The sequence below is a fragment of the Salvelinus namaycush genome, chromosome 23 (genome assembly GCF_016432855.1).
Source record: "Salvelinus namaycush isolate Seneca chromosome 23, SaNama_1.0, whole genome shotgun sequence".
In the NCBI taxonomy this organism is placed as follows: domain Eukaryota; kingdom Metazoa; phylum Chordata; class Actinopteri; order Salmoniformes; family Salmonidae; genus Salvelinus; species Salvelinus namaycush.
Window position 1 is genome coordinate 31769136 of NC_052329.1, and position 12065 is coordinate 31781200.

At 46.1% G+C, this 12065-nt stretch overlaps 1 protein-coding gene across 2 annotated transcripts in view; it reads left to right on the top strand.

Annotated features, from left to right (window-relative positions):
* The window catches only part of LOC120018314 (alpha-actinin-4-like), a 41648-nt gene extending 34691 nt beyond the window's left edge, over nucleotides 1–6957 (top strand). The window contains exons 10-21 of one of the 2 annotated variants that reach the window (XM_038961443.1): nucleotides 1–173; nucleotides 538–685; nucleotides 1066–1216; nucleotides 1456–1564; nucleotides 1792–1932; nucleotides 2379–2561; nucleotides 2780–2914; nucleotides 3194–3373; nucleotides 3796–3942; nucleotides 5069–5149; nucleotides 5970–6128; nucleotides 6291–6957. The exon at nucleotides 1–173 is cut by the window's left edge and continues 58 nt beyond it. In XM_038961443.1, the coding sequence (XP_038817371.1) occupies nucleotides 1–173; nucleotides 538–685; nucleotides 1066–1216; nucleotides 1456–1564; nucleotides 1792–1932; nucleotides 2379–2561; nucleotides 2780–2914; nucleotides 3194–3373; nucleotides 3796–3942; nucleotides 5069–5149; nucleotides 5970–6128; nucleotides 6291–6449 (1766 nt within the window). In that variant the 3' untranslated portion in view covers nucleotides 6450–6957. The remainder of the gene's footprint in view (nucleotides 174–537; nucleotides 686–1065; nucleotides 1217–1455; nucleotides 1565–1791; nucleotides 1933–2378; nucleotides 2562–2779; nucleotides 2915–3193; nucleotides 3374–3795; nucleotides 3943–5068; nucleotides 5150–5969; nucleotides 6129–6290) is intronic. The other variant, XM_038961442.1, reaches the window with a different exon arrangement.
* Nucleotides 6958–12065: the final 5108 nt, after the last annotated feature.

The following is a 12065-nucleotide window of genomic DNA, read 5'->3' on the forward strand; positions in this document are numbered from 1 at the left end:
CCATGGCCGAGATGCAGCAGAAGCTGGAGGACTTCCGGGGCTACCGCCGCGTCCACAAGCCCCCCAAGGTGCAGGAGAAGTGTCAGCTGGAGATCAACTTCAACACCCTGCAGACCAAGCTGAGGCTGAGCAACAGGCCCGCCTTCATGCCCTCCGAGGGACGCATGGTGTCGGTGAGTGGGACTGGCGGACGGACGCATGGACACTCACTCTCTCACTATTAGAGACATTTAGAAGCAGAAACAGAGACTGTTTCGACATGTAGAGCAGTTGTACCAATGATGCCATCCATATCTATTGGACAATTCACCTGGCCATCCTAAAGCTATCCTGTATTATTTCATTCTTATTTAGATCATTATAGTAGTGGTTCACGTTGTTGTCCCACAATGGGAAATTGGTTTGTGATTAGTTTAAAAAGACATACATATCACCAAATACATCTACATATAAATTGCGCTAGAGGGTATAATGCTGTTACACAGTGTAGTGTTCTTTCTGCTGTACGGTGGATCAGTGTCCTCTCCCTGGCTGCAGGATATCAATGGGTCATGGCACAACCTGGAGGGGGCGGAGAAGGGCTACGAGGAGTGGATGCTCAACGAGATTCGTCGCCTGGAGAGACTCGACCACCTGGCCGAGAAGTTCCGTCAGAAAGCCACCATCCACGAGTCCTGGACCGATGGTATGGAGACACTCACTAGTTACTGTACAGGCTACACTGATCCCTCACCCTCACTCTGGCGTAGGGTCGCAAAATTCCAGTGACTTTCCCAAAATTCCCAGGTTTTCCCGGATATCCTGGTTGAGGGATTCTGGATTTGCTGCTTGTTCCCCCCTCCAGGGACTCTTCCAACTGGGATTTCTGGAAAAAGTTAGAATTTGGGGAAAGTTTACTGCAATTTTGCAACTGTACCTAGACACTTGTCGGTGCCACTGCTCCCTATAGATCTCAAAGTACTAGGTGGAGCTTTGACCATATTGATAATGAGGAAGTATGGGTTTGAGTGAGTTGGTTTGGATATCTTGAAGCTTACCGTCTTTAACCCTTCCCTCCCACCCCAGGTAAGGAGGCCATGCTGACCCAGAAGGACTATGAGACAGCCAGCCTGTCGGAGGTCAAGGCTCTGCTGAGGAAACACGAGGCGTTTGAGTCTGACCTGGCCGCCCACCAGGACCGCGTGGAGCAGATCGCTGCCATCGCACAGGAACTCAAGTGAGCGGGAGAAAAGGAGGGAGGGATGGGATGGAGGGAGTAAATGAGATATGGGGGGGTGAAAAGGGATGGGAGATTGTGGGAGGGGACTGATGGTGGATTGGAGAACGGAAAGAGTCAGGAGGAAGAGATGAATGGAGAAATAATCCAGAAGAATGAAAAGATGGAGATTGTGGTTAGGTTGAGTAGGACTCATGTAGAAAGATAATAAGTCCACGTGTGTGTTCCCTGTGCCTCAGTGAGCTGGACTACTACGACTCCCCCAGGGTGAACGCCCGCTGTCAGAAGATCTGTGAGCAGTGGGATGCCCTGGGGTCTCTCACCCAGAGCCGCAGGGAGTCTCTGGAGGTACGCCCCCCCCAGCCAGCCACCTTTCACACACTCCCATCTAGTCATACACTACAAGGACACGTTTACACTGTGAAAATGGGTAGACGCACACACAAACAAGCACACATACACACAGACTTTCTACCAGGGTTCCCTTACCCCACTTCTGTTTCTCATGTTGAATCCCTGTCACATAGATGCTAGTGTTCCCAGCAGGCACCTGACCCCAGTCTCTCCCCCCACAGAGGACAGAGAAGCAGCTGGAGTCCATTGACGAGCTGTACCTGGAGTACGCCAAGAGGGCGGCACCCTTCAACAACTGGATGGAGGGGGCCATGGAGGACCTGCAGGACATGTTCATCGTTCACAACATTGAAGAGATCCAGGTAAAAGACATGGGGACACCATCACCAACCGTTTACTGCTTTACGTCTCCAGAGGGTCTCCACTATCACAATGTATCATCATGACCTGTGCTGTTAACAGTAGGTTGTCAATGAAGTTGTCATTTAGTCTCATACTGGGTAACGAACATTTAGAATGAATGGGAATGACTGGAAATCTACATGAGCAGTAGCATTACTACCGTACCTGTAGACTGCCAGTCATAGCTCTAACGCTACTTAGGATTGGCTCGTGAAGCTACCGGTAACTTCCTTCACACTGCGCGCATGGTATCCATGAGTTCATGACTTATATGGGTATGCACTGTAATACCATGCTGATCCCTCTCTTCATCTGTCCTTTCACTTTGTCCTTCACCTCATTTCCCATCCTTCTCCTTCGTTTCTTTCTCCGTTTCAATCTCTCATTTTTCTCCTCTCTCTTACAGGGCCTCATCACAGCCCATGAGCAGTTCAAATCTACCCTCCCTGAGGCCAACAAGGAGCGGGAGGCCATCCAGGCTATTCAGGCGGAGGTGCAGAAGATTGCCCAGTACAACGGCATCAAGCTGAGCGGGGGCAACCCCTACACCACCATCACACCCAAGACTATCGACAACAAGTGGGACAAGGTGTGTACCTGTGGCTGTATGTTCATATATGCTTTGCGATGTGTGCAGTTACTGCTTTTGCCGGTTTGAATTCAATCCATATTTATTTATTTCTGTTTCCACGTGCTAGTTAATACCTAAAACAGTCCCCTGAGTGAGCCTCAGCCTTGTGGCATTGCTTCTACTATGGGAATGAGTGTGTGCTGTGCTGACTGGCGCCCCCATGTGGTGTTTTGTAGGTGGAACAGCTGGTTCCCCAGCGTGACCAGGCCCTGCAGGAGGAGCTGGCCAAGCAGCAGTCCAATGACCACCTGCGCCGCAAGTTTGCCACCCAGGCCAACATCGTCGGGCCCTGGATACAGACCAAAATGGAGGTACTGTAAAGAAACCGAGCCATACCCTTACTGTGCCGACCCATACTACATAACATTGATCCAGCCCTCTTAGTGGCATTAGTTCTATTGGCTCTGTGCCTCCTGGATCATGTTCATTATGGCATTCAACACTAAATGTTTTGTGACGGGGAAGAAAATTGAGCGTCCAGGTTGACCCTACCTGTTTCAGCTTGTTTTCTTACGTTTGGTGCCTAGTGAATACACGCCAGCTCTGGCCTTTTGGGGATCTGGTCCTTGAATGTGTGTGTGTGTGTGTAGGAGATTGGACGGATATCCATTGAGATGAATGGAACTCTGGAGGACCAGCTGGTGAACCTGAGAGAGTATGAGCAGAGCATCATAGAGTACAAGCCCAACATTGACCAGCTGGAGGGAGACCATCAGCTCATCCAGGAGGCCCTCATCTTCGACAATAAATACACCGCCTACACCATGGAGGTAGCTACACAAAAACAAACATTTCAGTTCACCCCGGGCAGCCCAAATGGTCCCCTATTCCCTTTATAGTGCACTACATTTGACCACGCCTGGTAAAAAGTAGTGCACTGTGTAGAGAATAGGGGGCCATTCGGGCTGCCGCCCTGCTCTCGACTATCTGTTGGTTCTATGTGGAATAGATCACTATATTTCGCCATCCTTTTTTTTTCAGATTTTCATTGTCTGTTCTATTTTTCGATTTTCTTTGACCAGGCGGGGCAGTTGAGAACCAGTTGTTATTTACAATGAAAGCCTGGAGGTTTCTGGTGTCCTCCCTCTTTTAGAGCCCTTTGTCCGTTCGTCTGTTCTACATATTACGTTTCTATCTCTCTTCCTTAATCAATACGGTTTCTTCCCCCTCCCCCTCCATTCCTCCATCTCAGCACCTGCGGGTGGGCTGGGAGCAGCTCCTCACCACCATCGCCCGCACCATCAACGAGATCGAGAACCAGATCCTGACCCGCGACGCCAAGGGCATCAGCCAGGAGCAGCTGCATGAGTACCGCACTTCCTTCAACCACTTTGACAAGGTCAGGGGTCAACACCGGGGGTCAACATGGGGGATCAGGCGAGAGGGAACAGGGGGGCATCTTTTTGTATAAAATAACGTCGTAAAAAATGTCTGCGAGAATGCTGTTATTTCCACCGGCTTTTGCAGTTGAGTGTCTTACTCTAGAAGAGGTGTTTACACTTATCTCCTGTATGTGTCGAGTCTTAAGTCCCCCTCTTATTTCAGAAGGGAAACTCAGGTGGGACTAAGAAATGGACTAGACTTGTGAGGACGAACCTATTCCTTATTTGTTGACATTCACAGGTGGAACTAGTAGTGTTTCACCCTGGGTTGGAGGTGGCTGGGGCTGTGTAGAGCGGAGCGCCCTGAGAGAGGGGGGTTGTGTAACCCCCGAGTTCACCTCACCCATCCCACAACAGCGTACCTCATCACTTCACCTCACTGTCTTTATGCATGCTGGGTTTGGCTCAACATCAAGACAGAGACTGTGTCCCAAATGACACCATATTCCCTATATAGTGCACTGCTATTGACCAGGACCCATATGGCTCTGGTCAAATGTAGTGCACTATATAGGGCAGGGGCATTCAGCTCTTACCCTATGAGGTCCGGAGCCTGCTGGTTTTCTGTTCTACACACACCTGGTGTCCCAGGTCTAAAGCAGTCCCTGATTAGAGGAACAGTTCGGGGAAAAGCAGTGGAACTTTGAGGTCCACTGCTTGAATTTGAGGGTTATAAGGAATAGGGTGCCATTTGGGACAAAGCTGTTCTTTCAGTAGCACTATGGTGATCTTTGAGTACTTGTCATTCCCATAAAGATATTTAGGGGACACAGTTAAACAGTATGTGTTCCTAAGCACTTTGCCTTTGCTCTCCTTTGGAGAACTGGCCCCTCACTGTCACTGGTGTGCCTGTCTAGTATCACGGATGTATTTCCCCGTAAGCTGTTGTCATTGTTTAACGTCTAACATCCGTTTGTTTGTCTGTCTGTCCCCACCATGTCTGTCCATCATCATCACCCTCGTTTTGCATGCCATGTTCCCATCACCTGACCACTCCCATCTGGCATCCCTGTGTTGTGATTGTTCCATCATGGCTTCCGTCATCATGGTGTGCTCTGTAATTGGCTGATGGTGACCTCACAGGACCACAGCGGGGGCCTGATGGCTGAGGAGTTCAAGGCGTGCCTGATCAGCCTGGGCTACGATGTGGAGAATAACAAAACGGTAAGGAGCACAGACAAGCCAGGGGGGCGAGAACATAGGATAGAGGGGCTGCTGTTTCCCCTGTCCAACCTGCGGGTGGTGCTCTCTGCCTGGCTCTTCACTTGCCGGTGCAGTAATTCACTCATTTCACTCACCCACTCACTCACTGGCCTCCACTCCAGCCTCAGCCTCGGCTCCAACAGCGCTGCTGCATTACCTTGATTTGACTCTCTCTTTTAAAGCTGTTTTTGCGGTTTCCTTTTTTTCCATTCTCCTCACATTACTCACCTCTCTGCACCTCCCCTCCTTTGTTCCTCCTCTTTCCATACTTATATCGGTTCCTCCTCTCGTGCTTTTCCTTCCTCCTTGAATCTACTCTCCCTCTATTGCTCTCCTTTTTCTTCCATATCTGTTCCTCTATCTCTCGGTCCCTGGGAACAGAAGCGCACAGGGCAGATGGACATGGACAATTACCGCGCTCTGCTCGTTGCCACTGGAAACAGCCTGGTACTGCCTTCTGCTTTTTCTACTCTCTCCGTCTCTCTCTCTGTCTTGAGTTTTTAGAGTAAGACCCTTATTGTTGTAGCTACTGTAACATGGTAAACATAATGTGTGTTAACTGTCTCTTGTAACACAATCCCTCTTAACCCTGCTCCTAGCAGATATTAACACAACCTTTATCGTTGAGGCATGTTGTCAAATTTAACTCAAATGGATAAGTTAAATGTTTCATTAATTAGTGGGTATATTGCTTGGAGGTTGGTCATTGGTCAATGAGGCCCTCGATTTGCTATTGGTGTGTCTGGGTTAACCTGTGTCTTCCTGTGGTGGTGGTTTCCAGGGCGATGCTGAGTTTGCCCGCATCATGGGCATAGTGGACCCCAACAACAGCGGCGTGGTCACCTTCCAGGCCTTCATAGACTTCATGTCCCGGGAGACCACGGACACCGACACAGCCGACCAGGTCATCGCCTCCTTCAAGATCCTGGCTGCAGACAAGGTGAGGGGTTTTGTGGGGGTGGAATGGTGTTGGGCTCGTGTGAGAGGGAGAGAATGTGTGTTGCAGCTACTTGAGACTGCTGAAATAGGCAAACTATCACTCTGTTATTCACTGTCCCTCTGTCTTTCCCTCTCCCTCCATCTCGTTCCCTCTCTCTGTCAGAACTTCATTATGGCTGAGGAGCTGAGACGTGAGCTGCCTCCAGACCAGGCGGAGTACTGCATCGCCCGCATGGCGCCCTACTCGGGCCCTGACGCGAAGCCCGGAGCCCTCGACTACATGTCCTTCTCCACCGCCCTCTACGGGGAGAGTGACCTCTAAGAGCACACCACAGGGGGGCGAGGGGGAAGGGATGAGGTTTGGGGTGGAAGGGGGGGTACGTAGAGGCTTGCCAGGCCCAATGCAGAGCAGACACTCTCCACCCCTCTAGGTCTAGCCTGCAGTCACTGGGAGAAGAGGGGAGTGAGTCTGAAGCAAGTGGTTTGATTGGCTCTGTAGAAGAGGGAGGGGCTGCAGGTGGAGGGTCCTGGGAAGTGATTAGTGGACAGCGCTACTGCTCCCTCTAGATTCTGGTCCTGCAGTGCCCCTGAGTGTGCAGGTTTTCATCTCAAACTGGTTGGCTGTCGCAACCTGTTATCCTCAACTTACTTTGTTCACAGATCAACTACAATCAAATGCACATCATGTTATGGGGTGAAAACTAGCAACCACAGGTGCACTTCTGGGTCAGGACAGGATGGGAACACAAGTCCCACCTTCACCCTCTGCCTTGGGGATGGGGGGGGGGGCACGAGCTATTCTGATTCTTATACTACTTTTTTTGTTTATTTTATTTTATCTTGCTGGGGGGGGGGGGGGGGGGGGTGGAGGAGAGTTTGCGTATTAGAACACAGAGATATATGAAGGGGAGGGGGGCGGGGGGTTGAACAGAAAATAATGACATGTACCCGTACCACATTTTGCTGGATAAGTGGAACTCGGATATCTAACCTCAACGCTTTTCTTTTCCTGTTTCTTTCTTTCTTTTCTCCAGCAAATGTGAGTAAGTGGTGTCAGTGCTGTACATACTTATTTTTCCAGTACGCAACAGTCAGAATATTCTTCGCAGGCTTGTAGGGCAAAAAAAAGTGGCATTTTTTAAAAAGCAAAACATCAAATGGAGAAAAATAAATAGCAGTTTGACACATTGAGTACCGTAGATAGGTTTGAATTACTGAGAGTCTTCATTTGGATTAAGCTATTTTTCAACGGTCAAATATGGAATCCTGTCATATTAAAGATATGGTGACAATTTAGTTGAAGGAAGTATATGTGAGGCCTTTATAGCTATGTAACCATCACATGACATAAACATGTTGGCATTTATGAAACTTTGCTTTTGTGATATATCACTTTGACACGGAGGCGTATAAGGTGCTCATGTTCACACAATCTATTCATTTATTATAGTTTCAACTGAAGAACATATTAAGAAATATCCCCTAGAAGCACAGCATGTGAGGTCATGTAAAGCTTACATGGACAAAGTGAAGGCCCACCACTACCATCGGCTGAATTGTTTCTATAGGAACACCGCTTTAGAGAGTTCCCCGAGGAAGTTGGAAACGATGGGAGAACAAAAAATGTGCCTGTTAGTGGCTACAGCCCTGTCTCTCGCTCCCTCGCAACCCTCCATCTCCTTGTCTGTCTTCTCTATACAGCAGGGTGGGGAGGGACCCAGCATAAAGAAGGGCAAAGGGATTGGGCCAGAGTCTTAATAAACATTCCATTATGTCTTAAATAAAAGGAAATTACTGTCTACCAATCTATGCAATCATCTATATCCAATATCACAGAGTTCAGAGAGAAATGGTGGGAATTGATTTGAAGAAATTAATTGACTAAATTAAGTGCATGACATTTTTGTTTTATTTCTTTAACATTTGTAAAGGGGAGGGGTCAAGGAGCTTAGGGGGAGAGGGATGAGAGCCAAAGTGACTGAGGAAAAAAAATAAGACTTGGGCCAAAAGCTTGTACTTTTACCTGCAAGGTTGGAAAGCATTGAGCTTTGGATTTGTGATTTCTTCTTTTTTTGTACTCTTTAATATCAAACCTTATCTGCTGTACTGGAAACTGCAAAACAGCCTTCTGTCTAAAAGTGAATTTCACAAGCACACATAAAGTTTCCTTATAAAATACTATGACTTGGTTGTCTTTTTTCCCCTTCTCTAGGCCTACTTCTAAATATATATACGCATAGCCTATGCCTCCTCTGTAAAACATGTTATTGTTGGGAATATTTTACTCTGGACAGTTAATGGGCCTACTCATACTACCTCTTAAATAAGCAAATAGTCTTTTCCTCCTGGTAGGATAAGTGTAAATCAGCTGCTTGCCCTATGGGCTGCCTAGTCTGCATGTTTATGTCCACGTGAGGGAGATTTAGGACCACCAGTAGCCTAGTAGTAGACGGACCACCAGGAGTAGACCGTTTTAACCTCAGCAAATTAGCCGATTAACGTTTTATAAAACACTAGTAGATTTAGATTAAAAAAAGTTAAAAAAAATACTATGTATTGCTATAACTACTTTTTATACAATGGCCCACTGTGAACAAGTAGGCCTGAAGTATGGCAAGCAGTTGTGCAGCAGTTACGCACATGTTATTGTTGAACGGAAAGGGGCTGGCTACTTGGGGATAAAGCCACGGTAGGGATTTGACAGGGGAGTTCTTGATGCTCATGTAGTCTGCGTTCAAATCCAGGATGACAGAGAACCATATTTACAATTATAGTGTGTGTTTTTGAAGACATTTCCCCGTGAACTATTTCTGATTATTCATCACTGCCATCGGTTTTGCGTAAAGCGCAACAATTTGGGAACTACCCGTTTTGTCGTTACACTCGTCAAGAGATCTGCCGCTTACCAACAAAATGGCCTGCTGAAAGTGAAAAGAAGATAAAAAGCTGCCCTTAACTTTATTGCGTTAACGGTGCTACCGAAGGCTGGATTGGCTGGCGATTTGTGCATGGCGCTTTGCCACAGAGACAGAAGTGCGCGCAACACCTCCAGCAGAGCCACGCGCCTGGGCATTATGCTGGTTTTCACGTTCACCTGTCTCGTGCTGCTCATCATCTTGTTCTCGGAGTCTATTCAAACTGAGAGGTCACCGGTAAGTCTTCAAGGATTTACACTTTCATACTTCAGAAGTGCTCACTTTCATTTTGAGAGACAGTCTATCTAGCATGAACGGTTACATTTTCACTTAACTTTTTTCTTTATCAATAATTTTTTATTATCATTCTGTGATTGTCACCTGAACTTAAACCAATATCCAATCACCGATGGTGCGTTTTAAAACATAACTAAACGTGAGTGCAAAACGTTATATTACATCTGTGCTCTGGCTGAGTGAAGTAGACTATAATAGACAGGAATGGTTGCCATCTCAAGCAGTGCTGAAACCCTTTTCATTCAGATTGGTTACATCCATGAATTAAGGGCATACCTGTTACCTTGAGTCACAGAGCTCTCAAAGTGATCTAAAGTCAGTTTAGTTTAGTACTGACCATAATCATTTAGGAGATTAGAGTATGACAAGCTGATCCAAGATCAGTGTGTAAGGGGCCACACCTACCTCCAAGCCATGGAGTGGAATCTGAGAAAGTCTATAAAGCCAATGTTCCCTAAAGAGGTAGTGTATGGAGTAGACAAACACTGGCTAACTAGCCCAGACCGCAGGCCAGAAACCGCCTCAAGGCAAATATTGAAACTTATTTTTTTATTTTACCCGAGGGAAAACGGGTGTGTGCCCTCAGAAAGAATTCACACCCCTTGACTTTAGTCACTGGCCTACCCATAATGTCAAAGTGGAGTTATGTTTTTGGAAATGTTTCCAGATTAATAACAAATGAAAAGCTGAAATGTCTTGTGTCAATAAGTATTCAACCCCTTTGTTATGTCAAGCCTAAATAAGTTTAGGAGTAAAAATGTGCTTAACAAGTCACAAGTTGCATGGACTCAATGCGATATTATTGTTTAACATTATTTTTGAATGACTACCTCATCTCTGTACCCCACACATACAATTATCTGTAAGGTCCCTCAGTTGAGCAGTTAATTTCAAACACAGATTCAAGCACAAAGACCAGGGAGGTTTTCCAATGCCTCGCAAAGAAGGGCACCTATTGGTAGATGGGTTTAAAAAAAAGCAGACATTGATTATCCTTTTGAGCATGGTGAAGTTATTAATTACACTTTGGATGGTTTATCAATACCCCATCCTTCCTAACTCAGTTGCTGGAGAGGAAGGAAACTGCTCAGACATTTCACCAGAATTTAATGGCTGTGATAGGAGAATTGGGGATGGATCAACAGCATTGTAGTTACTCCACAATACTAACATACAGTAAATAAGAGTGAAAAGATGGAAGCCTGTACAGAATTAAAATATTCCAAAACATGCATTCTGTTTGTAAATAAGGCACTAAAGTAAAACTGCAAAACATGTGCCAAAGAAATTAACTTTATGTCCTGAATACAAAATGTTAAGTTTGGGGCACATCCAAGTACCACTATTCATATTTTCAAGCATGGTGGTGGCTGCTTCATGTTATGTGTATGCTTTTTATGGGCAAGAACTAGGCAGTTTTTAGGATACAAATAAACTGATTTGAGGCAAAATCCTAGAGGAAAACCTGGTTCAGTCTGCTTTCCAACAGACACTTGGAGACAAATTCCCCTTTCAGCAGGACAATAACATAAAGCAAGGCCAAATATACACGAGTTGCTTACCAAGATTACATTGAATGTTCCAGAGTGGCCTAGTTACAGTTTTGGCTTAAGGCAAGACTTGAAAATGGCTGTCTAGCGATGAGCAACAACCAACTTGACAGAGCTTGAATCATTAACAAAAAAACAAAACAAAAAAAAGTGGAAATATTGTGCAATCCAGGTGTGCAAAGCTCATACAGACTTGTGCAGAAATACTCAGAGCTGTAATTGCTGGCAAATGTGATTCTAACATGTTTTGACTCAGGGGTGTGAATACTTGTGTAAATGAGATAATTCTGTATTTCATTTTCAATACATTTGCAATAATGTCTACATATGTTTTCACTTTGTCATTATGAGGTATTGTGTGTAGATGGGTGAGAATCTATTTAATCCATTTTGAATTCAGGCTGTAACACAACAAAATGTGGAATAAGTTAAGGGGTATTAATTCTTTCTGAAGGAACTGTATGTGTTTGAGTGTGTGCATACAGTACATGTGTACAGGTTTCAGTGTGTTTGGTTACCATGCCAATTTTGAAATGTGAGAGAAGGTGTACTTGTACATGACTCGGCTGTGAAAGTGCACATGTTTAGCATGTCTGCGTGTGTCTGCAATGTTTGGTTGTTTTGTATTCTGCAGGCGCATGACAAACTGCACACACAGGCTGTTTGTCTGTCCAGCCTTCCTGCCATGCCATAGAGATGAATGGAGAAGAACTCTTCACATGTGACTGATTGACTGTTCTCATTACATTTACTCTGCATATGACAGGGGAGGGGGCTTATTTCAACAGAAAAGTCACTGGTATGGATGTAAGGGGGGGCAAGGTCTGGGTTCAGGGTTATCTGATTGGTAGTGAAGGTCAACGACAAGAGAGGGACCCGTGTGTGAGTGCATGTGTGATACCTAGTCCGAGTACCTCTCTCTGTCTCTGTTCTCGTCTCTCCTCCGCCCACCTCACTGGAATGTTGATGTAAAAAAAAACACATGGTGTGTCAATAGAAGTTTATCAAATGCAGTCTAGGCCTAGGGCATCCTACTAACGATTAGGAATACCACTGTGACTATGAATAAGGCTGGAAAAAGCTGCGGTGTACCATACTATAGCAGGGATACAGGGAAAGCCCTCGGACAGCCGTCGTGTTCTGCAATAAGTGTCCTCTAGGATGGTGTGTGTCATG